This window comes from Procambarus clarkii, chromosome 4 (genome assembly GCF_040958095.1).
Source record: "Procambarus clarkii isolate CNS0578487 chromosome 4, FALCON_Pclarkii_2.0, whole genome shotgun sequence".
In the NCBI taxonomy this organism is placed as follows: domain Eukaryota; kingdom Metazoa; phylum Arthropoda; class Malacostraca; order Decapoda; family Cambaridae; genus Procambarus; species Procambarus clarkii.
This window is the reverse complement of record NC_091153.1, coordinates 42,497,879-42,525,764: the sequence shown is the minus strand read 5'-3', so window position 1 is coordinate 42,525,764 and position 27,886 is coordinate 42,497,879. Positions and strand designations below refer to the sequence as shown.

At 43.6% G+C, this 27,886-nt stretch overlaps 2 protein-coding genes across 3 annotated transcripts in view; one reads left to right on the top strand and one right to left on the bottom strand.

The window, feature by feature from the left end:
- Window positions 1-27,609, bottom strand: part of LOC123750481 (serine protease 30) — a 57,612-nt gene extending 30,003 nt beyond the window's left edge. The window contains exons 1-11 of the mRNA XM_069336073.1: window positions 27,535-27,609; window positions 26,754-26,790; window positions 25,639-25,772; window positions 24,991-25,097; window positions 24,389-24,531; window positions 23,643-23,814; window positions 22,243-22,364; window positions 21,929-22,075; window positions 21,351-21,490; window positions 20,456-20,620; window positions 15,106-18,924 (exon numbers count right to left, since the gene is read on the bottom strand). Of these exons, the coding sequence (XP_069192174.1) occupies window positions 18,835-18,924; window positions 20,456-20,620; window positions 21,351-21,490; window positions 21,929-22,075; window positions 22,243-22,364; window positions 23,643-23,814; window positions 24,389-24,531; window positions 24,991-25,097; window positions 25,639-25,772; window positions 26,754-26,790; window positions 27,535-27,609 (1,332 nt within the window). The 3' untranslated portion in view covers window positions 15,106-18,834. The remainder of the gene's footprint in view (window positions 1-15,105; window positions 18,925-20,455; window positions 20,621-21,350; window positions 21,491-21,928; window positions 22,076-22,242; window positions 22,365-23,642; window positions 23,815-24,388; window positions 24,532-24,990; window positions 25,098-25,638; window positions 25,773-26,753; window positions 26,791-27,534) is intronic.
- Window positions 89-15,322, top strand: LOC123750507 (uncharacterized). Of its 2 annotated transcripts, XM_045732625.2 has the most exons (7): window positions 89-245; window positions 4,701-4,945; window positions 6,237-6,436; window positions 10,208-10,490; window positions 12,246-12,419; window positions 12,826-13,056; window positions 15,183-15,322. In XM_045732625.2, exons 1-7 carry the CDS (start codon window positions 176-178, stop codon window positions 15,192-15,194), a joined length of 1,215 nt encoding a protein of 404 aa, XP_045588581.2. In that variant the 5' UTR covers window positions 89-175; the 3' UTR covers window positions 15,195-15,322. The 2 variants fall into 2 exon arrangements, with proteins under 2 accessions (XP_045588581.2, XP_045588574.2); XM_045732618.2 differs by lacking the exon at window positions 15,183-15,322 and having other exon boundaries at window positions 12,826-13,520.
- Window positions 27,610-27,886: the final 277 nt, after the last annotated feature.

The following is a 27,886-nucleotide window of genomic DNA, read 5'->3' as shown; positions in this document are numbered from 1 at the left end:
ATTTATGATACCGTACAAGGAGGACAAGAACAGTCACTTCCTGTGACGTACTTTAACCGTGGTATTCATTTATAAATAGCGGGAGTCCCTCGCTCCAGTCATTGAGCTGCTGGCGTCTCCAGCACGCACATCACTCAGCTCTGCGTCTCCTGAGAACCGGACAAATTCCACTAAGATGATCTCCAAGACACTGAGAAGGGTGGTGATCGTGGGGATGCTGGTGGCTGTGAGTAATCACTCTCAAGGTAAGCTATGAGGAGGGACAAGTTTAGACCCCGAGCCAGAAATGACTTGAGGCTAGTGACGTGATGTGAATAGCTTTACATATCATTAACGCGTCTTACCTGTGCCTTACCTGGTATTCCCCTGGATTTTACCCCAATTATGTCTGACCTTGTGTCTCGCACTCCCGTGTTCATGTCTCGTGCTCCCTGGCCCATATGTCTCGTGCTCCCTGGCCCATATTTCTGGTGCTCCCTGGCCCATATGTCTGGTGCTCCCTGGCCCATATGTCTGGTGCTCCCTGGCCCATATTTCTGGTGCTCCCTGGCCCATGTGTCTGGTGCTCCCTGGCCCATATGTCTCGTGCTCCCTGGCCCATATGTCTCGTGCTCCCTGGCCCATATGTCTCGTGCTCCCTGGCCCATATGTCTCGTGCTCCCTGGCCCATATGTCTCGTGCTCCCTGGCCCATATGTCTCGTGCTCCCTGGCCCGCGTACCCTTTCAGAGCAAGAACCTGAAACTTAGACACAAACCTATAGTGATACGTTGCCTTTGTTTACGTTCCAGAGATGTTTACGAAATCAGATCGTACCAATACGTCATTGTAAAGGGGTGAGGGGTGACAGAGGTATAATAATTGTGAACATTATCCTTGAAAATAACGTGAATTAAATATTTGTTCAATGATATATTGTAACACCGTAAAGGTGTTTGGTTTAGTTTTATTTAATATATACATATAGTTCATGAGTCACAGACAAGGATTTGAGAGGCGCCATCGGCCTAAAACTCACACATGTCGGTTGGCTTAAACATGCCGACGTTTAAGGAGTGGCTTGATAGAGGGCCTGAGGCTATCTACTTGTGGGCGGAGTTAGCTACTAAGTTTCCCAATATATACTGAGGGAGCTGTAGAGCATAGACAGAAGCAATAGGAGACCAGCCAGCAGAGCAGAGGACAGCCTAGCCAGAGAGGCTATCAGTCGGCGGGGCGGGACCATCCCCCCCCCCCTCCCTCTCTATCCAGCTATAGGCAGACACTTGGCGAGTTGAGCATGAAAGGTGACTTGGTCGTGTTTACAAGTGTTGTGTGAGGATCAGGGGCAGTCAAGTTGTAGAGTTCTCGAATTGCAGTCTCCGTGGTGTAGTGGTAAGACACTCGCCTGGCGTTCCGCGAGCGCTATGTCATGGGTTCGTATCCTGGCCGGGGAGGATTTACTGGGCGCAATTCCTTAACTGTAGCCTCTGTTTAACGCAACAGTAAAATGTGTACTTGGATGAAAAAACGATTCTTCGCGGCGGGGGATCGTATTCCAGGGAACATAGGATTAAGGACTTGCCCGAAACGCTACGCGTACTAGTGGCTGTACAAGAATGTAACAACTCTTGTATATATCTCAAAAAAAAAACAAAAAAAATTCTTGGATGATGACTCACTTTGCATATTAATCTTGAACATTAAGTTGAATTGCTTAAATTATGATACTTATCTTTGTTACGGCCCTCTCGGGACGCAACGGGGTCCTTACTCTGATGTTGTTAGAGGAAGATATATATATCCGTTCCCAAGCCAGTAGTGGCTATCAAGGGATGAGATCCGTGACGCAAGTAACTTAAAGGGAGTAGGGAAAGAAAGCTAAGAACTTAATATTATAATTATTACCTTCACCGATTAAATATATAAAATAAATGAGTGCACAAGGGGGAGGGGTATTAACACTTGACAAGGGGATTCTTCACAATGTAGTCTTCTGCTGAAGACTCTGGTGCCATAACTCTCGGTGCTGAGTCCTTGGTGCTTCTTCGTGGCCTCACAACAAATTCTCCAAAGAAGTTGAGCCTACCCTGGCCACAGGTCAGCCAAAACACAGGTCCACTGGGGGCACCGCCGTGGAGGCCGTCAACCACACGTCCAGCTGGTCTGCTGGCAGGTACTGAGCCAACAAGGCTGGTACGGCCACTCCACGAACGATAAAAGGGGAACGCCCTAGACAGGAGCCTCGTGTGACACCACAAATCACTCTCCTGTCTTCAGTACCCCAGTGGATGATCGTCTCCAACAGTCGGTCCCGGGTAAATCCTTTTACTGCCACTCCACTGGCAGGCTAACACACCACAGTGTTCTTCCGGGGGGACGACTTCACAACAGCTGCAGCAAGGTTCAAGGTATGGAGACTGGCTGCCTCGGGTAGACTGACTCCACTTCCATCACAGCAGTCCCAGGTCGGCTCTGTAAGCAGACACGTCATCAATAACTGGGACACTAAAACACCTCACTTACGGGCTCAGACACAAACGCCCAACACATCCACTTCATAGATAGCGTTGTAGTCTGAGCACCACCTCACCAGAGGTCAGCAGCGGCGGTGTAGAGTGCTGAACGGGACTGGAAACTGGCCCTTGTGGCCGGTATTCGCCGTCCTTACCAGGTGTCGTCGTCCGTTTTGGCGGGGGTTTCGGGAGCTGACCCACAGATGGCGTGGTCGTTACTGCTCCGTGCTCGGACGCTGGATCCGGGTTTGTAACAATCTTGGGAAATATAATTGACGAATTTATTATTTAAATTGTCTTTAACTTTGTTCCCTAGAGTTTTTAAGTTGAGATGAGAAAGCCTCTGTGGTTACTGGTTTCATGATTTTAATGAGTACATGTTTAGACATGATACAGATGAAACATACTAATAATGACCTTCGTGATAACATCTTTGAGAATATTGTGATACAGACAAGTTCCATTCCTTGTCTTGTATGTAATGATGGTGAATGGATGGTGGCAGCATTTCTTCTTCTACTATCTACTCTTCTACTATCTACTTTTCTACTTCTACCTATCTACTCCTCTCCCTCCAACCCTCTCCAAACTCTCACTTTCAACTAATGACCCTCCTCGCACCTCTCTACCTCTCTCACCCCAAACCCTCACTAATTACTTCATTATTCATCTCTTCCCTTTCGTTTCTCTTATACGGTTGTGGCAGTGAAATGTGTTCTAGAGTTCTCTCTAGGGTTTCGGGTAGCTGATCAAGTTACGGCGCCTTGTAGTCTTAGCACCTAGGTAGTCAAATACCTAGGTTACAAGGTGTTGAACGAGAGAGGCTGCCTTAGGAACTCTGGGGGTGCTCTAGAATAGTTAGCTAACTGGGGACGGGATAACGGACTAGAGAGAGCTGTTTCCCCCGGCCTCATTAGTTAACTGGGGGGGTGGAATAATGGACAAGAGAGAGCTATTTCACCCCCCCCCCCTCCCGTTACAATATCGCGTTAAGTTTGCTTAGACAAATGAATGTAAACTGGAAACCTGAATTCATACAGATTCTGATCCTGGTTTACTCATTTGAAGGTAAATCTATTTATTTTTTACTTGTGATACTTTATAGGTAAAGTCTAAAAGGTAGAAAACTCAGCATATATGAATTCGGTGATTATCAGGAGAAAGCACTAAACAAGTGTGACTATATAGCACATCGATGGGATATAAGGATAGGACAGAGGGAAGGATCATAGGGGGAGATCGAACCCTGACCAGCAAAAAAGAAAGGCTGCCGTTGTAGCGACCATTTCAAGTAGATATACAACTATCGCAAGAAGGCATCAAGCCAGAAAGACCACTCAGCACATTAGATGGACAAGTATATAGCAGTATTTTCCTTTCAGTCTGCCAGCATCATGCGAACACAGACAATAGGGTTGTCCCTTGTTCATGTCTCACCACGTCCCTAATGCTAACCTAATGCCCTAATGCTCACCTAATGCCCTAATGCTCACCTAATGCCCTAATGCTAACCTCACCACGTCCCTAATGCTAACCTCACCACCTCAAGGTAACCTCAAGGTAACGTCCCTAATGCTAACCTTACCACGTCTCTAATGCTAACCTCACCACGGCCCTAATGCTAACCTCACCACCTCAAGGTAACCTCAAGGTAACGTCCCTAATGCTAACCTCACCACGTCCCTAATGCTAACCTCACCACGTCCCTAATGCTCACCTAATGCCCTAATGCTAAACTCACCACGTCCCTAATGCTAACCTTACCACGTCCCTAATGCTAACCTCACCACGTCCCTAATGCTAACCTCACCACGTCCCTAATGCTAAACTCACCACGTCCCTAATGCTCACCTAATGCCCTAATGCTAACCTCACCACGTCCCCTAATGCTAACCTCTCCACGTCCCTAATGCTAACCTCACCACGTCCCTAATGCTAACCTCTCCACGTCCCTAATGCTAACCTCACCACGTCCCTAATGCTAACCTCTCCACGTCCCTAATGCTAACCTCACCACGTCCCTAATGCTAACCTCACCACGTCCCTAATGCTAACCTCACCACGTCCCCTAATGCTAACCTCACCACGTCCCCTAATGCTAACCTCACCACGTCCCTAATGCTAACCCCACCACGTCCCCTAATGCTAACCTCACCACGTCCCTAATGCTACAACTGACAGCACTAACCCCCCCCCCCCCCAACAGGGTCGTGCCAGTTCGACCTGGTGGCGGTGAAGGAGGGTCACCACCACCCCTTGCTGGTGCAGGGGAAGAAGATGGTTTACCCCGAGCTGGAGGGCAAGACCCGGGTGGTGAGGCTGACGGAGGGAGCCAAGCTCCTGGTGGCCTGTCCCGGGCCCAACAACGCCATCGCCTTCTCAAACACCAAGGTCACGGATCTCACCTGCTCCGGCGACCATCTTAGTGCCGCTGGCAAGGGCAAGCTTCAGGTAATGTGTCTTGTAGTCACTACCCCTCGAATAGTACATCGTATTTTGACGTCAAAGTTCCTATCGGACAAAATATGATGCGTTATATCATAGTGGCTCACATTCACGTTTTTTATACGTGGGCTGCTCGGTTAGGTTAGGGTGTTTTAGTACCCCATGTTCTGTCCGTTATGGCAACTCGAGAGGACGGGCTGAGCACACGCACACTACTCACTGAACCACGATAATCCACAATTCAGTACCTTAATCACAAATTCTACAGCTTATCGTGGTTCAGTTGGTAGTGTGTCATAAAATCCAGGAACGCGAGTTCGATCCCATTTAATTGCCTCAGCGTTTTCTCTCGGACACATGGCTTCTAAGACAGTGATAATAAGTTTGTTTACATATTCGCTAGAGCTATTATATTCCATCACTGAGAGGAAGACTCCAGTAGCTCGACCTTTAAAGGGGACTTCGATACAAGCCAAACGTGTGTATGTATATATATATATATATATATATATATATATATATATATATACATATATATATATATATATATATATATATATATATATATATATATATATATATATATACATATATATATATATATATATAAATATATATATATATATATATATATATATATATATATATATATATATATATATATATATATATATATATATGTCGTACCTAGTAGCCAGAACTCACTTCTCAGCCTTCTATGCAAGGCCCGATTTGCCTAATAAGCCAAGTTTTCATGAATTAATATATTTTCTCTAATTTTTTTCTTATGAAATGATAAAGCTACCCCATTGCATTATGTATGAGGTCAATTTTTTTATTGCAGTTAAAATTAACGTAGTTATATGACCGAACCTAACCAACCCTACCTAACCTAACCTAACCTATCTTTATAGGTTAGGTAGGTTAGGTAGTCGAAAAACAATTAATTCATGAAAACTTGGCTTATTAGGCAAATTGGGCCTTGAATAGTAGGCTGAGAAGTGCGTTCTGGCTACTAGGTACGACATATATATATATATATATATATATATATATATATATATATATATATATATATATTACTATATATTATATAGTAATATATATATATATATATATATATATATATATATATATATATATATATATATATTACAGTACAAGCTGCCTGTTCCCTTATGGAAACTAATGATTATTATTCGATTATTATATATATGTAAGTACACAGTGACTACCACAAATGCAACAAAATTACACATAGCAGCAGTCTCCTGAATACCTTATAATGTTGTGGCAGAAGGTGACCTGGAATAAGATGGGCTGCTTGCGCATGCCTCGGCCGACGGTGCAGCCCCTGAGGACCAAGTGTGGGAAGGCTGGTGTGGGCTACAGTGTGGGCTGGAGCCTCAAGCCCGATCTCTTCCTCCAGCAGATCCTCATATGTTTCAACCCTACTCTTGAGGCTACGGAGTTTACTCGCCATAGTGTGTACGGCAGGTGGGTGCTCGCTGTCCTCTTTTCCTTTGTTATTATGTAATAATATCTGCAGCTGGGTCAGTATCTGGCCCTGTGGCCACACCCTACAGCTGGGTCAGTATCTGGTACTGTGGCCACACCCTACAGCTGGGTCAGTATCTGGCACTGTGGCCACACCCTACAGCTGGGTCAGTATCTGGCACTGTGGCCACACCCTACAGCTGGGTCAATATCTGGCACTGTGGCCACACCCTACAGCTGGGTCAATATCTGGCACTGTGGCCACACCCTACAGCTGGGTCAGTATCTGGCCCTGTGGCCACACCCTACAGCTGAGTCAATATCTGGCACTGTGGCCACACCCTACAGCTGGGTCAGTATCTGGCCCTGTGGCCACACCCTACAGCTGGGTCAGTATCTGGCCCTGTGGCCACACCCTACAGCTGGGTCAAGCTCTGGCACTGTGGCCACACCCTACAGCTGGGTCAGTATCTGGTACTGTGGCCACACCCTACAGCTGGGTCAGTATCTGGCCCTGTGGCCACACCCTACAGCTGGGTCAGTATCTGGTACTGTGGCCACACCCTACAGCTGGGTCAGTATCTGGCCCTGTGGCCACACCCTACAGCTGGGTCAAGCTCTGGCACTGTGGCCACACCCTACAGCTGGGTCAGTATCTGGCCCTGTGGCCACACCCTACAGCTGGGTCAATATCTGGCACTGTGGCCACACCCTACAGCTGGGTCAATATCTGGCACTGTGGCCACACCCTACAGCTGGGTCAGTATCTGGCCCTGTGGCCACACCCTACAGCTGGGTCAAGCTCTGGCACTGTGGCCACACCCTACAGCTGGGTCAGTATCTGGTACTGTGGCCACACCCTACAGCTGGGTCAGTATCTGGCCCTGTGGCCACACCCTACAGCTGGGTCAGTATCTGGTACTGTGGCCACACCCTACAGCTGGGTCAGTATCTGGCCCTGTGGCCACACCCTACAGCTGGGTCAAGCTCTGGCACTGTGGCCACACCCTACAGCTGGGTCAGTATCTGGCCCTGTGGCCACACCCTACAGCTGGGTCAATATCTGGCACTGTGGCCACACCCTACAGCTGGGTCAATATCTGGCACTGTGGCCACACCCTACAGCTGGGTCAGTATCTGGCCCTGTGGCCACACCCTACAGCTGGGTCAAGCTCTGGCACTGTGGCCACACCCTACAGCTGGGTCAGTATCTGGTACTGTGGCCACACCCTACAGCTGGGTTAGTATCTGGTACTGTGGCCACACCCTACAGCTGGGTCAATATCTGGCACTGTGGCCACACCCTAAAGCTGGGTCAATATCTGGCACTGTGGCCACACCCTACAGCTGGGTCAATATCTGGCACTGTGGCCACACCCTACAGCTGGGTCAATATCTGGCACTGTGGCCAGACCCTACAGCTGGGTCAAGCTCTGGCACTGTGACCACACCCTACAGCTGGGTCAGTATCTGGTACTGTGGCCACACCCTTCAGCTGGGTCAGTATCTGGCACTGTGGCCACACCCTACAGCTGGGTCAGTATCCGGTACTGTGGCCAGACCCTACAGCTGGGTCAAGCTCTGGCACTGTGGCCACACCCTACAGCTGGGTCAGTATCTGGTACTGTGGCCACACCCTACAGCTGGGTCAGTATCTGGCACTGTGGCCACACCCTACAGCTGGGTCAAGCTCTGGCACTGTGGCCACACCCTACAGCTGGGTCAGTATCTGGCACTGTGGCCACACCCTACAGCTGGGTCAGTATCTGGTACTGAGGCCACACCCTACAGCTGGGTCAAGCTCTGGCACTGTGGCCACACCCTACAACTGGGTCAATATCTGGCACTTTGGCCACACCCTACAGCTGGGTCAGTATCTGGCACTGTGGCCACACCCTACAGCTGGGTCAAGATCTGGCACTGTGGCCATACCCTACAGCTGGGTCAGTATCTGGTACTGTGGCCACACCCTACAGCTGGGTCAGTATCTGGTACTGAGGCCACACCCTACAGCTGGGTCAAGCTCTGGCACTGTGGCCACACCCTACAACTGGGTCAATATCTGGCACTTTGGCCACACCCTACAGCTGGGTCAGTATCTGGTACTGTGGCCACACCCTACAGCTGGGTCAGTATCTGGTACTGTGGCCACACCCTACAGCTGGGTCAGTATCTGGTACTGTGGCCACACCCTACAGCTGGGTCAGTATCTGGTACTGAGGCCACACCCTACAGCTGGGTCAAGCTCTGGCACTGTGGCCACACCCTACAACTGGGTCAAGATCTGGCACTGTGGCCACACCCTACAGCTGGGTCAGTATCTGGCACTGTGGCCATACCCTACAGCTGGGTCAGTATCTGGCACTGTGGCCATACCCTACAGCTGGGTCAAGCTCTGCCACTGTGGCCACACCCTACAGCTGGGTCAAGCTCTGACACTGTGGCCACACCCTGCAGCTGGGTCAAGCTCTGACACTGTGGCCACACCCGGGTCAACCCACTGTGGCCACACCCTACAGCTGGGTCAAGCTCTGCCACTGTGGCCATACCCTGCAGCTGGGTCAAGCTCTGACACTGTGGCCACACTCGGGCATCTGGCACTGTGGCCATACCCTACAGCTGGGTCAAGCTCTGGCACTGTGGCCATACCCTGCAGCTGGGTCAAGCTCTGACACTGTGGCCACACCCTACAGCTGGGTCAAGCTCTGCCACTGTGGCCACACCCTACAGCTGGGTCAGTATCTGGCACTGTGGCCACACCCTACAGCTGGGTCAGTATCTGGCACTGTGGCCACACCCTACAGCTGGGTCTGCCACTGTGCCCACACCCTACAGCTGGGTCAAGCTCTGCCACTGTGCCCACACCCTACAGCTGGGTCAAGCTCTGCCACTGTGCCCACACCCTACAGCTGGGTCAAGCTCTGCCACTGTGCCCACACCCTACAGCTGGGTCAAGCTCTGCCACTGTGCCCACACCCTACAGCTGGGTCAAGCTCTGCCACTGTGGCCATACCCTACAGCTGGGTCAACCCACTGAGGCCACACCCTACAGCTGGGTCAAGCTCTGCCACTGTGCCCACACCCTACAGCTGGGTCAAGCTCTGCCACTGTGCCCACACCCTACAGCTGGGTCAAGCTCTGCCACTGTGCCCACACCCTACAGCTGGGTCAAGCTCTGCCACTGTGCCCACACCCTACAGCTGGGTCAAGCTCTGCCACTGTGGCCATACCCTACAGCTGGGTCAACCCACTGTGGCCATACCCTACAGCTGGGTCAACCCACTGAGGCCACACCCTACAGCTGGGTCAAGCTCTGCCACTGTGGCCATACCCTACAGCTGGGTCAAGCTCTGCCACTGTGCCCACACCCTACAGCTGGGTCAAGCTCTGCCACTGAGGCCATACCCTACAGCTGGGTCAACCCACTGTGGCCATACCCTACAGCTGGGTCAACCCACTGTGGCCACACCTTGCAATTGGGTGAGGCCTTGGCACTGTGACTATTCCCTGCAGCTGGGTGAAGCACTGTGACTATTCCCTGCAGCTGGGTGAAGCACTGTGACTACTTCCTCTTAAGCGTTTACCCTTCTTCACCCACAATATCATCTCCCACCCCCCAGGGAGATACATACATACACCCATGGTGTCTATGGTATGTATTAAGTATGCACTCAAAAATACACAACATTCTAAGGTTTAAATATAGTATTTAATTGTCTGCTTTTCACCAAGTCTCACATATCGCGCTCCTTTTTTTCAATCCCTGACCAGCCACCTGACGGCCAAGACCCAAGACCCTGGGCGGCCGCCATTCAAGCACGCAGACATGTTTACTGCGAACGTAGAGGAGCTGTATAGCAAGACCAACCAGCGACTGCTGGCTGAGAAGGCGCTGAGGTCCCGGGCCCACCTGACCGTGGAGGGCCAGCAGTTCTTGGCCAAGGGTCACCTGGCTCCTGACGCAGACTTCGTCTACGCCGCCGAGCAAGACGCCACCTACTACCACGCCAACGTCGTTCCTCAGTGGCAGGCCTTCAATAATGGCAACTGGAAGGTATGGCAACTAGAACAAAATTTTAAATATATTTAATTCAACTAGGCACTAGGAGCTTCGAACCACCAATCCCGGGCATGGGAACCGGTCGCTCTATGTGCCAAGCTACCGAGCCAACCACAATAAGGATTTCAGAGGCACTACCTGCTGTCCAACTGAAACTAATCCTGCCCTGGGATGCCACTAGGAAGAATTAGGTGATCCACGCCCAAGTCATATAAATTGTCAACCACAGTAAACGTGGATAATAAAATATCATTCACCAGGGCACTAGGAGCCTGAAACCACCTACCCCGGGCACGGGATTAAAATATACACGCTCCAATGAGTGGTGGGACTCCTTATAGAGGTAATGTTATGTGGTTAAGTCCCAAGTGTATATATATATAGTGTGTTTTAGGTCAGGTTGTGATGCGAGGTGTGAAGGGAGACCCAGAGAGGGTATTTGGGGGGAAAAAATAGCCTACGCTACTCTATCCCTTTGAGATGTATTTCTTTCTTGTCTCAATAAACATACTTGAACTTGAACTTGAGAGGGTATTACCACTTAAAGTACCTGGGTTAACATTATTTCCAGTGGATAACATTCATATTGCAGACAATCTGAACTTCAGGATAGATATGAGACATTTTAGGAAACTTCAACATTTATATCATGCATTTTAGGGAACTTTAAAGACATATTTACTGTATATTTAGGATATACAGTCCTAGGAATGATGTCTTTTACGATGGTTCGTGTAAAATAAATTGCAACACCTAATGTGGCATACTTTTTTAATGAGTGCAATAAACCATAGTTTGTCGATGCACAGCGGAGCACGGAATGTCAAACCATGTCGACAAGTGGGAATACGTTCCCTGTCATAACTGAGTGTATGGGTGAGCCAGGGGGTAAGGCATTTCCTCAGAGACGCAATAACGGCGCATTTTATGACCTGTCTCTGTGTACATGCGTATTTCTTGAATTACTTATCAGAATTGAGATTCTTCAAGTATTAACGTGACCACTTGTGAAACCTGTTCTTTTTTCCGCAGTCATAGTGGCTTTGTTTACTTTTATTTTCAGCTTATAAACTCTAAAGTACTACGAGTTTGTCTATAACAATAATCTTAGGTTTCGAAGTTTCAAAGCTCGTAAATTGTTTAATAATTACTAAGCCGCCACGAACGAGGAAAGATTTCCAGGTTTCGTAAATTGACACATAAATATCTGATAAATCCTAGCAGGAGAGATCCCCTCCAAGCCTAGCGCAGGAAAGCTAGGCTGTTCAGGGCGCAGTTTTCGCTTGCAGATCTCTCACACTGAACATACCTGAATGCATTCTAGCTTACAATACATGCAGGGCAGCCCAGGTTTCCGTAGTTACTCAAACTGACTCGATTTAGCAATTTGTATTTAGAAACATAGAGCATTAATGATGCGAGATGTATTAGTGGTGCAGAAATATTCACAATCTCTTCTGTATGCATATAATAAATTATTAAATGCGATACTTGAGATAGACATACACTGCGAACAAGCTTGAATAGGTCCCAACAGCTTATAAAGTCTTCTTTATAGTTAAAAAACTCGTTAAAAATATAAACAGCTTATGGAGTTTTCAGTTGTATATATATATTATATATATATATATATATATATATATATATATATATATATATATATATATATATATATATATATATAATATGTGAGCCCGATAAATGTTGCATTGGAAAAACTTTTCGTCAGCTCTTTCCTGTTCCTCTCAGCGTCTGGAATCCGCCATCCGGGATTTGGCCAAGGAGCAAAAGACGACGTTAGAAGTGTTTACTGGCACACATGGCACTCTCCAGCTGCCAGACGTCAACAATAACCCCGTTGATCTTTTCCTTGGTCTAGCGGCCGGCAAGAAACTGGTGCCAGTACCAGCACTCATGTGGAAGGTAAGGACCGCGTGGGGATTAGTATCTGCCTGGGGACGGATTCACCAAGCAGTTACGCAAGTACTTACGAATGTGTACATCTTTCTCCAATCTTTGACGGCTTTGGTTACATTTATTAAACAGTTTACAAACTTGCCAATCAACTGTTGTTATTGTTATAAACAGCCTCCTGGTGCTTCGGAGCTCATTAACTGTTTAATAATCGTAAACAAAGCCGCCAAAGATTGAGAAAAGATGTACAGGCTCGTAAGTGCTTGCTTAACTGCTTCATGAATCTGGCCCCCTGGATACCAGCACTTACTCTCGTTATTCTAGAGTTAATACGTTTCCAATACTGAAGTTCCTCCTTCCCTACTCCAGAAGGTGTTTCTCCCAAACTCTCACGCCCCTCTCCTCCTTCCTCCAGGTAATTCACGACGTCAAATCACGTCGAGCCGTCGGCATAGTTGAAGTCAACGACGTCACGGGAGAAGCCTCAGCCAGAAGAATGACCCTGTCTGAACCACCGTGTCGTGACGTGTGTAACGAGGTCAGCTGGGTCGACTGGGACACGAGCGATATCAGCCGGGGCTTGACCTTCTGTTGTCAGGTCAAGGACCTCAAGTCTCTTATCCCGACCGTCCCTGACTTAAGAAAAGTTAGTCTTCTGAGCTAAATATTAATAAAACAAATAAGATCTAGCATCCCCTACAATATCCTCCCTCCATCACAAGGAAAAGTTAGTCCATTCTGAGCCATAGTCATAAATACAGTACCATTTACTGTAATTTTTATTAATTATTCAATTAATAAAAAAATAATATCTAGCATGCCCTACAATATTCCCCCTCCATCACAAAGTCAATTCAATAAGTTAGCTCAACATGTTATATGGTAAAATCTAAGTGGAGCTTGTTATAATTCAATTGAAATATTTATTTAAGAAAACACTGTTAGCTGACTTGCCTATTTATAAATACACTTTAGAGAAAAGTTTAATAGCCGATACTATTTTAGGAAAATCAAAATGTTTATATATTTATATAATTTAAATATGTTATTTATAATATCCCATAAGTTAACATTTGCTAATTAAAATATTCAATTTCTCCTAGATTCTGAGTTATGGTATTCTTCCTTAATCCCAAATAATATTATTAATATTCAATGTTAATAGTGTATTGTTAATATTCTGTGCTAGCACAGTACTGTCGTGATTAATTAATGTCCAATGTTAATACTCTAGCTTTATCACCAAGCCGAGTGGGTGATAACGTTGATTCCACGTTGTCAGCGTGGAATTAACGTTGTCAACATAAAATAAATAAATAAATAAATAAATGTTTATTTAGGTAAGGTACATACATACAAGAGATTTTACAAAGAATGATGGATTTATAAATAGGGCTAGTACATACAATGCCTAAAGCCACTATTACGCAAAGCGTTTCGGGCATGAAAAACTTAAATGACTAAAGCTTAATACTAATTGAGTATAAAGAATAAAATGTGTTGAGAACAAATAAAAATAGAGATAAAAAAGGGGGGAACATGGCTGAAAAAGCAGCACAAATACAATTAGGTCGACAAACAGCGTTGTTTAAAAAAAAAAAAAAAAAAAAAAAAAAAAAAAAAAAAAAAAAAAAAAAAAAAAAAAGACGGGTTGACAATAGAGGAGTAAGGTAGGTTACAGGGAATTTATTAGGTAGTGCTTCGTTTTCATCTTTAACTGGTTGAGAGAGGTAGTCATTAACATGGTTGGGAAGATCATGCCACATTCTACGTCCCCTGAATGGTCCATGGAATTAACGTTGTCAACGTGGAATTAACGTTGTCAACAAGGAATTAACGTTGTCAACAAGGAATTAACGTTGTCAACAAGGAATTAACGTTGTCAACATGGAATTAACGTTGTCAACATGGAATTAACGTTGTCAACATGGAATTAACGTTGTCAACATGGAATTAACGTTGATTCAGCGCTGCATTTAAGTTACTCTTGGATATTGTGCCTACCGGGTCTACCTACACCGGCAGACGACATCAAATTGACGTCATTGCTAATGCCATGCGAGGTCACTGATACTGTATAACTATATATTATAATTGATGACATACCTGGGCATATTCGCAAAGTACAAGAGATACTTACAAACGCAAAACAAGAACGCAAAACAAGAATACCCCTTATGTATTTGTTGAAGACGCAGAATAAGAATAATGTGATGTATTTGTTTAATTATTATTTCAACACAAGGTAACGTTAGTGTAAGAGCAGCATGGGAAACGGTAATGGAGTCACTTGTAACAGACATTATTTCTGTTCCTTGGTTCAAGTCCCAAACGAAGTGAACTGTACCTTTAATCCCAGAGACTTTGGTAAGGCTTCACGTTGTTAAGAATTAAGCTTGTAATTAAGTCCTGTCTAGACCCCCATGGCCAACTTACCTTCCCCAACTTACCACAACATCTGTCCGATTGATTGATTGATACAGATTAAGCCACCCAAGAGGTGGCACGGGCATGAATAGCCCGTAAAACATCTGTCCAACTCCAGGGCGCTTATATTTAATGCTACGGGAACAGGTATATCATGTGAAAGGAAACGTGCCCAACGGCAGAGACGTGCCTAATGACGAGACACGTCATGATACTCCAGCGTCCAATATTCTGGTAAATTAAGCCACAGTAAGTGAAAATGTCTTACCTCCTGTAGGGGCGTCGTCGTCTGCTAGGCCAACAATGGCGCTGAAGATCTCTTCTTCTTCTTCCCTCTCTCCCCAGGGATATCCTTAAACCCTTGGTCGCCTCCGTCTTTCTCTCCCTTGACTTGTGTGTGGGGGCGTTCATCCCTGGCACATGTAAGAACGTCGTTGTCATTCACTGGACGGGAACATCTTGTAAGTTTCTCGAGGCGCGACCGTCGGCTTGGCTCCAAACGCACTGCCCGTACGCTGCTCCAGGGCATTCAAGATTGGTAGACGCATCAGCTGCTGCCTCTTCTTTGTGTCACTAGTCACGGGCGTCTTCCAGGCCGTTGCAAGTAAAATTCCCACCTAAAACTAAGAGGCAGCAACATGCATCGCCACTGTCTAACTTCTCACATAAACACGTGAGGTTCCAGCCAATCAACGACCTTCACCTCTTTCCACGTCACGACCCCTGCCTCCTCCTATTGGCTAATGGTAACGTCATCCATCTTTCCTCTTGATCAAAGCGCCTGTCAATATGTTTATTTGTGATGTGTGTCTATGTATATATTAACACGTTGTACTGAATGGGGTGAGAATAGCTTGAGCTACCTCATCCCTTTGTGTGTATTTTACCTCAATAAACTTATTTCAATTTCAATTTCAAGCGCCTTCCCTTTATTTATTTATATACAAGAAGGTACATTGGGTTTATGAGAGTACAGAGATTTGAAATTTGACATTCTTGTAAAGCCACTAGCACGCATAGCGTTTCGGGCAGATGAAACATATTTGCCCAAACTCAGTATTTTGTCCAGCACCATAAATGCCTCAAACTTGCTATTTCCTTCTTAATATGATCGGTTTACCTTGTAACCAGTGCCAGTCTAGAGTATCCGAGAAGGAGGAATAACTCTCACATCAGGAGATGGAGGTATTATATCTTGACTGAGAATCATAACATCATGCTATAGGCTATATCATCCTGCGCCACCTCACAGTGGGAGATTCCCTGGTTCAGAGTACAACTCGTTCAGAAGTGTGTCGCTTCTAATTCGGTTCAAACTAATTCTAACCAAACTCAAAATGTATCCCTATCCCCGCCGGTTTGACGTAAAATTCCCCATATCGCCGCTGACATGACGTAAAAGCCCAACTGGGTGAGAGATAACTTGACAATATAGGTAGATATACCTACCTATCTCCCTGGGAGGACGGGCTGACTCCAGACGTTAGAACAAAATACCTCGTAAACATTTCTCCAAACATTGCACGGATCCGAGAAAAACTAATAGAACCAGTTTACTCCTATTCACATTTAGAAATTATAAATAGATGACAAAGTGTATTGATCACCTTTTGAAATTACAATATATTCCTGTGGCGTGAGTCAGATGATGCAATGTTAAATTTGGTAAAAAAAAAAAAAATTGTGTCAATAAAGTTAAATGAATTTCATATAATTTATACATGTATAAGCAGAATAGTTTTACATAACAATGAACATTGTAATAATTAATACATTGTTATGTATGTATAGCCCTATAAGTCAACATACTGAATTACCTCTTTTAAGATGTCCATTCTAAATAAAAATTGAAAATAAAAAGTTGTTCTTAGAGATAATTTGTTTATTGATGTATATATATGTTTTATAGTCCTTATTTCAAATAGAGTTGACACACACAAATATATGTATATATATTACATATATGTACACACACCTAAGAGCTGTGAGGGGAAGACTATTTCCATACTGTTAATTATTGTGTCTTTGTCAGGAACAAACCCAGAACATTTTTGTCTTTGATAGGCTACTACTTTTCAATGTTAATTTAGAACAAGGACCACAAAATATATATTCACATCAATAAACAAATTATCTCTAAGAACAATGTTTTTCTTTTTAATTTTTGGTAAATATATGAAGGTAAAAAATCTCTAAGGAAACCTTTATTAAATGTTACTCAGATTTATAAATGCCAAATGCCCGGGTCGACCCCAAAAGATTATGCCATTTAAGTGTTGAGAGCCGGTGAATAATTAATGCACAATTTATACAACTTTTTTTTTTTTTTTTTTTTTTTTTTTTGAGATATATACAAGAGTTGTTACATTCTTGTACAGCCACTAGTACGCGTAGCGTTTCAGGCAGGTCCCTGGAATACGATTCCCGCCGCGAAGAATCGTTTTTTCATCCAAGTACACATTTTACTGTTGCGTTAAACAGAGGCTACAGTTAAGGAATTGCGCCCAGTAAATCCTCTCCGGCCAGGATACGAACCCATGACATAGCGCTCGCGGAACGCCAGGCGAGTGTCTTACCACTACACCACGGAGACTGTAAACGCCAACACCACTTCAAGGAAGGGGATGGAAACCCACATGCAGGCAATGAGTCACAATAACGTGGCTGAAGAATGTTGACCAGACCACACACTAGAAGGTGAAGGGACGACGACGTTTCGCTCCGTCCTGGACCATTCTCAAGTCGATTGTGACTTGATCAACTTGAGAATGGTCCAGGACGGACCGAAACGTCGTCGTCCCTTTACCTTCTAGTGTGTGGTCTGGTCAACATGGAAACCCACACCACTGCAATCATCTCATTACACCCACCAGTCACCCTGCAAAGTTGGGTGAGGTTAACCCCCAAATATCTCTCCTCCAGCGTTGAACATACACACATATAGATATTCTATTTTAAAGATAGATGTAACCTACGGTTTAAGTACCTTCCTTTATTAGGATGTGATTATACTCAAGACCATTTTCTTTATCTTATATTCCATTCAGGCTTTATTTTAGTTGTTTCTTATGTAGTACTTAGAATTGAGACACATATATTACACACATAAAAGCTGTGAGGGAAGACTATTTCCATATTCTTAATTATTGTGGCTGTCAGGAACAAACCCAGAACATTTTTGTTTCTAATAGGCTAAGTAACAAACTGTCAGGAAGCCATCTTCCATCATTTCTAATCCATGAATTCTTCTTCCTCTGATTTACATATTTTTAATGTTTAATTGATTACTCCGACCCAAAGTCTCCAGTGTTACACACATAACTGCAGTTTGATATCTTTTGTTTATCTTTTCCTAAATTGGTTTACTTAAATTGGTTTTACTGATGTATACCAGGACCATACCTAGAGGGTTCCTAGAGTTCTACTCCCAGAGCCCAGCCTGGGGCTAGGCTTGACAACTAATACTCCTACTTGTAGTTTTTTATTTCCCTCTTTCAATATTATTCATATGGTTTCTGAATGAGCCTTTGAGTTGATCTCCATATATATAGAGCAACTCAACCCTATTTTCTATATGTTCGGTTAACCTGAAAGAGCTTATGTCCTTTAATCTGGTATTAGATGAGTAGGTCCTTAGAGTCGATATTCAACAATGTTTCTGCGAGTGCTATTATGTCTAAATTTTCAACACATGCCAGTGGTCTGAGGTCATCCATCTTGTTCTCTGTAATTAGTATAATTTATACCTACTGACATTCTTTTTATTACTTAAATATATTCCTTTTGTGAATCCTGTGGTGGAGCGGGGGCCAATTTTTAACCTGTGATAGTGGAGCGGAACCTCTGGCAATATCAAGGTCGTAGACTAGATGGGTTCAGGACGGAGTCTAGTCTGGTCCAGGACGGGGCCTAGACAGGTCCAGGACGGGGCCTAGACAGGTCCAGGACGGGGCCTAGACAGGTCCAGGACGGGGCCTAGACAGGTCCAGGACGGGGCCTAGACAGGTCCAGGACGGGGCCAATTGACGGATCCTCTAGTGGCAAGTGTCGTCTGGACCCACAGTTTCGTTAATCCAGCGAAGGTAAGCTGTAAAATGACATCATTGGCATTATATATCATATTTAGATTTACGTAAAGCTACAATAGTTATTATACAAGTCTTACCCAAAATCGTATGCCCCATAGGTATAGAAAGATCACTACATATCTAACAATGTTGACATGGGATAAAATGGTTTAAAGAAACTATGCAGAGACTTATGTGGTAAAAACTGGATAGCAACAAGAAGGGGATATTCAGTTGAAGCAACATGAACTTTCTTGAGAGGAAGAATATAATCATTTGGTTTTACAGTGTCGGATGTCAGATGTAAGTTTGATGTCTGATATCAGATGTAAGTTTGATGTCTGATATCAGATGTAGGTATGATGTCTGATATCATATGTAAGTCTGATATCTGATATCAGATATACAATGTTTCGCAAAAAGTTATATTAACTATGACAAATGTGATGTTTCGTCTGCAGAATATAATGCATAAATAATTCTGTTCTGAACATATTTTTTATATATAAATTAAAAAAACTGTGATGGTCTCGTAAATTTTTACATTTTAATGATTAGATAATTAGACATTTTATGTTGGAAAAATAAATAAACAGGTACCTGTCGTCTTTGTTGACTATTTTAGTCAACCCGTCCTCAGACTAAGTCCATTCCATCCAGCGATCGACCCCAAAGTCGCATTCATAAATTTCAACATGCTGTTCATTCAAAATAGTAATTTTCTAAAAAAAAAAAAAATTAATATTGTTATATATTAACATATTATGCATATATAGGCATAGGTTAGGTTAGATGTTTAGATTCTGTTTGGGATTATTTGTATTTTGTAGTACGTGGGTGAAGCATTTACAGCGTTGTGGTTCGAACAAAATTCGTCAGTGAAGTACTTGTTCCGGAAATGTTCGAACGTCATCAGTTGTGAGTTGTGAGTAAACCGTTTGTTTTTCATTCATAAACAGCGGGTTTGGCGGGTGGATGGAATAAACTTTGGCCTTTGTTTATGAGGACGGACTAGTTTTAGTTGTGATCAAACAGCCCGTCCTCCAAACAAAGATCCAAAAGTGATTCCATGCACCCGCCAAACCCCCTGTTTATGAATGAAAAACGGTTTACACACGACTCACAACTCATTTCGTTCGAACACTTCCGGAACAAATGCTTCACTGACGAATTTTGTTCGAACCACAACGCTTTAAATGCTTCACCCACGTACTACAAATACAAATAATCGCCAACAGAACCCAACCACCTAACCTATGCCTATATATATGCACAATATGCTAATATATCATAATATTAATTTATATTTGAGAAAATTCCTGTTTTAAATGAACAGCATGTTAAAATTTATGAATGCGTCTGTGGGGTCGACCGCTGGTTGTAATGGACGTGAGTCGAGGACGGGTTGGATCAAAATCATAAGTAACCAAGAGAGAGCGGATGTGAGATAACAGCACTTAGCCTGTAGTTTCCTTACGAACATTAGTACGATCACTAATGAACCCCAATCTTAATTTACAGAGAGAGAGAAAGATAGAAGAATATGAATACCAAACGTGTCTCACGGGTGAGGTCGGTGTAGACTCCAGGAAGGCGCCCATCATCAACGTGCTCCTCACAGCCGTCGGTGTAGACTGCCACCCCGACCTGCACATACTGACCCTTCACCCCCTTCTCGCTTCTTCCCTCCACCACCAGAGGGCCGCCCAAATCTGCCTGGAGAGGTAGTATCAACCTTTATCGACAGAAATGTAGGCTTACGTGGTTTATGTCATTCTGGAATGTGGAAGAACTTGCTATACGAAGAAATTAGTTTAGGAATGATAGGGATAGCGTAATGCAGTAAGAGTGGAAGGTGGACATAGCTAGGCTTCTTGGTCATAACACACACTTGCTCAGGATAACCTGGTCAGATATGTTTCAGATACTGCATTATAATAATAATAATAATAATAATTTTTATTTAGGCAAAGGTACATACATAAAGAGATTTTACAAAGTTTGTTGGCTTTATAGATAGAGCTAGTACATACAATGCCTAAAGCCACTATTACGCAAAGCGTTTCGGGCAGGAAAGGTTCACTCACCTCGTAGGTTCACTCACCTGGCCAGTCAACAAGACTAAAATGCCAACATATTCAACTACAATAATCACTCAAGAAACTATACCGTTCACCCAGTATATGCAGCCATGGGATTTGCGCAGTGGCTAATGTCAAAGTCTAAGCTTCAGCAGGATTTCACCGTTAGGTCTAGCCAGTTGGGCGACAGCTCGCCTTTGACTAGGTGGACCTCAAAAAACCCGAAGAGCCTTAATTGATTGGTGAAGATTAAGCCACCAAAGAGGTAGCACGGGCATGAGTAGCCCGTAAGAAAGAACCTGATCAGTGCCAAAAAAGAGGAGCCTTCGTGATCCCACACAGATATACCAATGGTCGCGCCTCACCTCACACAAGTTGCGGCTGGTGGCGTTAGCTGGGAGGGCGCAGAGGGAGGCCGGGGTGATGTCCTGGTAATGATGAGCACAATCTGGAGCAGCCAACATCCTCACCACCACCTTCCTCACCACAGCTGACCTACCCTTCTCTGCAACAACATCCTACCTTCACTCTCAGTACCCAATATATACAATATATAGCCTCAGAGCAGCAATTGTCCCTCCTGGGACCTGGCCAAGTGAACAAAATGGAATATTCCTGTCTGCCTACGTCACTAGACAAACACTTTTGCAGTATATGGCATTAGAATGTTTGACATTGATTCTCGATGTGTATAACTTTTGTATTCATATTGTTCTCGAATTTTAATTCAGGTAATGACTTTTGTTACTCCAAAGACAATGTCTAACCAAAGGGGGGATAGAAATAGCCTAAGCTACTCTGGATAGAAATAGCCTGACTTACTCTATCCCATTGAGATGTATTTTCTTATCTCAATAAACATACTTGAACTTGATGACTACCCAATAAGTGAATGTAGTTCCATAAATGTTTACGTACCTATTTTCAAACGTAAAAAGCCTACCTACACCCCAGCCGGTGAAGATGGCGGTGGGGGTGGTGTGGTGATCGTGGGAGCGTGGGAGGCAGACTGGCAGGGGCCCGCCACTGCTGAAGGTGAGAGCTTCCTTCAGCTGCACCAGCGCCACGTCGTTCTCAAAGCCAGACACGCCTGCCATCCCGCGAAGAGAAGGTCGTGTGTAGCCTCCGATGCGACTTCTATCTTAGCTTTATATTCCATATAATTCATTTTATATGTATAGTATAATTCGTTTGATATAAAAATATTTCCACAAGCTAAATTATATAATTATCTCACGCGCACTCTCTCTCTCTTACCTTGGACGTAGCGGGGATGGATGAAGACCTTCCTGATGGGAACTCTGACCTGCCCTGACGAGGCCCCATCCAGGTTGTACCCGCCTGCCACAACTGCGTAGTTATACTTGTTGTACTTGATCCTGTACAGGACGAGAGTACTCAGACAAGCAGTGACGTGCACAGCAATCGTCACCTTCTCTACATAAGATTATAATATGCGCCCAGGAAGAACAGTGCTAAAAGGAGCAGTGCTAGAGGGAACATACAGTGCTCCAGTGAGTACAACTCAACTCAGCAGTGCTCCTGGGAATTACATAGCATGTGGTCTAGGGAATACAACCTGAAGACTTTAAAGCGCATACAGTAGCTCAGATGTTAGACAGAATTTTTATCGAGATCAGCAGCTTCAGGTGTAAAGAGGGTGTCAGTATGCAACAATAAAAGTGTCTTAAATATTATCATTATTGCCTAAATGTATACACAAAACACACGCACTCTCTCTATCATGCACATACACAGGAAATACAGTGGGTATAGGCTACTAGGTGAGTACACACACACACATGATCACCACATACAAGATTCTCAAAGGAATTGATAGGACTGACAAAGACAGTTGATTTAACACAAGGGGCACACGCACTAGGGGGCACAGGTGGAAATTGAGTGCCCAAATGAGCCACAGAGACATTAGAAAGAATTTGATTAGTGTCAGAGCAGTTAATAAATGCAATGAATGCATTAGGAAGTGATATGGTGGAGGCAGACTCCATGCAGTTTCAAGTGGAGATATGATCAGGAATCTGTACACCTGTGATTGACTGTTGAGAAGCGGGACCAAAGAGCCGAAGTTCAACCCCCGCAAGCACAACTAGGGTGAGTACAACTAGGTGAGTACACTAATGGAATGTACCAAGAGAAGAAGTTGTGGAAGCCACCTCCATTCACAACTTTATGGAAAGGTTTGACAAAGATAGTGGGTGTTAGAATAGTTAAGTTTTAACGCAACAGGTACAACAAGGCTAGTAGGCGGGGCATAAAGAACTGAACCACACTTCCCCGTAGTCACTGATAGGTAAGTACACACTACTAGAGAGATAAAGTGATGCTCAGAACGAAGAACAGCAGAACGAGGGAGGAACATAGAAACTATAGATGCGAATAAGTCACAAAGATGTCAGAAGAATGTTAAGCATTATTCGTATATCAATAGAATGATGAATACATCTAGATGAGTACACCTTGAAGGGCAATCACGGGAAAAAAAGGAGGGATAGAGATATGAAGGATAAAACTGATTGATGCGGCAACGAGGAACATCCTAAACCGGCATATTAATGAACCTACAAAAACAAGGAGCAATAAACGAATCAGACAAGATTTCATTTTCACCGTTAAAGAGTCGCTACATCACTAACCTTTGAGCGCAGGTTGCAGAGGTGAGGACCCAGCTCTCATGGACGACGGAGGCCCCGCAGAAGGGAGTAGTGGGAGCCTTGGTCTCCACCAGTGCTGCCTGCCACGGAAACTCTCCCTCCTCCGCCCTCTCCGCCGACGAGGTGGATCGCGACTGCCCACTAACACCACACGCTGGGTCGCGTTGAATGGTGGGAGGTTACAGAGGTCCATAATGGATTCAGGAACTGAGCAAGTGACAATCTTTTGAAGCTAGTTACACAATTGTTAATGTTATATATACATGTATATATATATATATATATATATATATATATATATATATATATATATATATATATATATATATATATATATATATATATATATATATATATATATATATATATACAATCATTTACACAAATACATATACACATCGATAATCTTTTTATAGGACAAGTGATTCAACAAGAGGCTCACAACAGTCACTATACAAGGCACTTTACATCTGTGTTACTCGTCTCAGTTGTTAGCAGCAACGTGGGTGATAGCAATGTTCGATGATTTATTTATTTATTTATTTATTTATATACACAAGAGTTCATACATTCTTGTAAAGCCACTAGCACGCATAGCGTTAATCTAAATTTCCCCTGGAATACGAGCCTCCAAATCATTTACAAAATGTCATGATTCGTTACATAAATGTTTAAGCTGATTCGTACATAGAGGATAATATTATTTATTAGTGTTGGTCACTACTCACAACAGTGCTCAGTGTTGGGATTGGTAGCCCGGACTGTGCAGTGAAACCCCCCATAGTTTCCAATTCGGTTTGTCTTGAAGACCACTTTGAACCTGGTGACATTGGTAGCACTGATAGCCAAGGGGATGTTCCCTCCGCAGTATCTGAGAAATAATGAATATATTATATATGACATATATATATATATATATATATATATATATATATATATATATATATATATATATATATATATATATATATATATATATACACAAGTCACTTGCAAAATATAATTGCACTTTTATATTATCTGTAGTACTGTGGGGGGATTCTATATTTTTATTGAATAGTATTGTGCTCTTAGCAGTCGATTTACAAGATTTCATAATTCTTGAAGTGTTTGTTTATTTTGGTTGCCAAAAGGCTGCCCATGATTTAAGGAATATCGGGTAACAAGAACTTCGAAAATTGTAAATTCGTGCAAAGGGGAAACATCTATTTATCTGCTTGTTACATATTTCACCTCTTATATTTGATAGCCTATTCCTGAAGAAGTTATAGAGAAGCTACATTGGGCTTATATCAATATTATTATTGTCACTGCGTCTATATGGACTTACTTGGTGCCTTGCACCTTGAGAAAGTCGAGGCACTGTCCGGATCTATCAGCTTTCTCCAAGTCGAAGGTGTCACATGTCATCGTTAGGGCCACATTTCGGCTCGTAGGCTTGAGGGGAGAATGTTATATAATGTCAAAAATACATTTTCCAAATAGCATGGGTATCACCTCATAAGGAAAGAGGTCCCATAAATCCCACTTCCTCCACGGCATTAACCACTCACACACAATAGGAGACAGAAAAGTTAGAGGGGACATGATCACCACATACAAGATTATCAGAGGAATTGATAGGGTAGATAAAGACAGGCTATTTAACACAAGGGGCACACACACTAGGGGACACAGGTGGAAATTAAATGCCCAAATGAGCCATAGAGACGTTAGAAAGAATTTTTTCAGTGTCAGAGTATGGAATGCATTAGGAAGTGATGTGGTGGAGGCTGACTCCATACACAATTTCAAGTGTAGATATGATAGAGCCCAATAGGCTCAGGAACCTGTACATTAGTTGATTGACCGTTGAGAGGCGGGACCAAAGAGCCAGAGCTCAACCCCCGAAAGCACAATTAGGTGAGTACACACCTCCCTCCCTATCACCTACCCCAACCCTCTCCCTCCCCAACACTTACCCACCAGCATCCCTTACCTTAACAATCCAGCCACACTTGGTGCGGTAGTCATAAGCGGCGGGGAAGTGTGGGGAGGCGAGGGTGAGGGTCGTGCCCCCACTAGCCACCACCTCCTCCAGGGGCAGCCGGCACTCTGGGCTCCTGCCCTCCCCTGGGGGAAAAGTGAAGACAGGTGGTAACGATGGTGAAAAGGCAACGGAGAGAAGGAAGAAAATGTGAATATTTATGAAAGCGTATATATATATACAAATCTTAACACTTTTGTATTAGAATTAAGTAATCTAGCCCCATCCATCAAGTTTACAATGGAAACTGAAGAAAAAACTATTATTTATCATTCTTAAATGAGTTAATTTACAAGTGTGAAAAATAACTTCAAGTTTTCTGGATGTACAAAACTAATAAATGTTGCGTTAGGATGTATTCTTGTACTCGCCTCAACATCAAAGACAGAAACAATAAGTTGTATTTTTTTCAATGTTTTGGGGGCTCCAAGGATATGTAATCCTGAGTTTATAATGATGAAATTAGTGTCATATGGTCTAGATTTTAATTTAAAATAACCTAAGTCTGTTATTAATAAAGCCAGTCAAATTGCTCATAATACTTTCATTAGTTTAAAAAAACACATTAAAATTTCCCCAGTATAGTTGCAATAGTTGTGTATATACAGTTATATGCAAGGGTTGTAATAAGTAATATATTGGCTAAATACGTAAATATCTTGACTAAAGAATGAAATAACACCAATATAGCATAAGAACAGGTCAAGAATCCAATGTATTGGTTGCTCATTGCTGAGATTGTAATCAATCAACTGACTGGACTAATTCATGCAAAATAGTTGAATATTGTAAGTCAGTTAAATAAATATTTTTGAAACTTTATCTACAAAACGTAGTAAATTAGCCAAGCCAAACATTAGGCTATTGTAATCGAAGCCTAAAATAAAGTTAATGTAAGCCAAGCCTAACAAAAAGCTATTGTAAGTCAAATACTTAACATGGGAGTTTCTAGTGTAAGTTGCTACAGTGTGACACACACACACACACACACACACACACACACACACACACACACACACACACACACACACACACACACATAGGTAATTACACATGTGAGTACTTACCGCCATCATTCTTGAGTGAGGAAGTTGTCTTGGTAACCTGATGAATGAGAAGACTGTGAGTTACTGATGTATATAAGATGTATATACTTGCCCGAAACGCTATGCGTATTAGTGGCTTTAAGTATTGCATGTACTAGCTCTATCTATAAATCCAACATGTTTGCAAATTATATATGTATGTCCTTTTCCTGAATAAAAATTTAAATTTGAACAAGTGTTAGAACGCCATCCCACTACTCTGGTACCTATTCCTGGATTACGCAACTTATGTGATGATGCCTTGTTTAAAGAATAATATTAATGTAGCACAGTACTGTAAGAACACCACGCACACACATGCACAAACACACAAACGTTTATCACTAAATCCTAAGAACCTATTCCTGTTACCAGAACATTTTTGCAGTTTCAAAGCGTTATATGGCAAAGAGTGCTGGGTAGACGGGACACCACGAGTGTAGCTCTCATCCTGTAACTACACTTAGGTAATTACACTTAGGTAATTACACACATATATACACTAAAACTATCAGTAGTTTCCAAGCGTTTTGTGACAGAGTCCTGGAAATTAGGGACACCACGAGCGTAGCTCTCATCCTGTAACTACACTTAGGTAATTACACACACAAACACTCAGATACAAATCTGCAGATACAAATAGTAAATACACACAATTTTCAAGTGACCAACAATATAAACATGAGTATTTCCTGTGGATCTCCGGATCTACCAACCTGTGCCTCCACCACCACTGTAGCGGACCTATAGCAAAACTACTCACCTCTGCCGAAGACACCATACCGCTGACGACGACCACCACGGCGACCAGGACGACAGGCCGGGGACAGCGCGCCATTGTGAATGAGGCACCACAGATCCACGAAGGAGGTGCCAATCATCTATTGAGACCAGTAACCTCGTGACCCAAACACTACCCCCATCATGGTGGTGGTGATGGCGGCGGCATCACACGATCACTGTGCTAGTTTGCTGTCCTCGTGTACTGTGTAGCTGGCGGTGGTGGTACTGGGAGAGTGGCGCGTGACGCAACCCGTTCTCGCACTTACAGTCAATATTGGCTTATTTAATAAGTGCATATGTGACATACTAATTGTGAATATTTTAGTTTACCT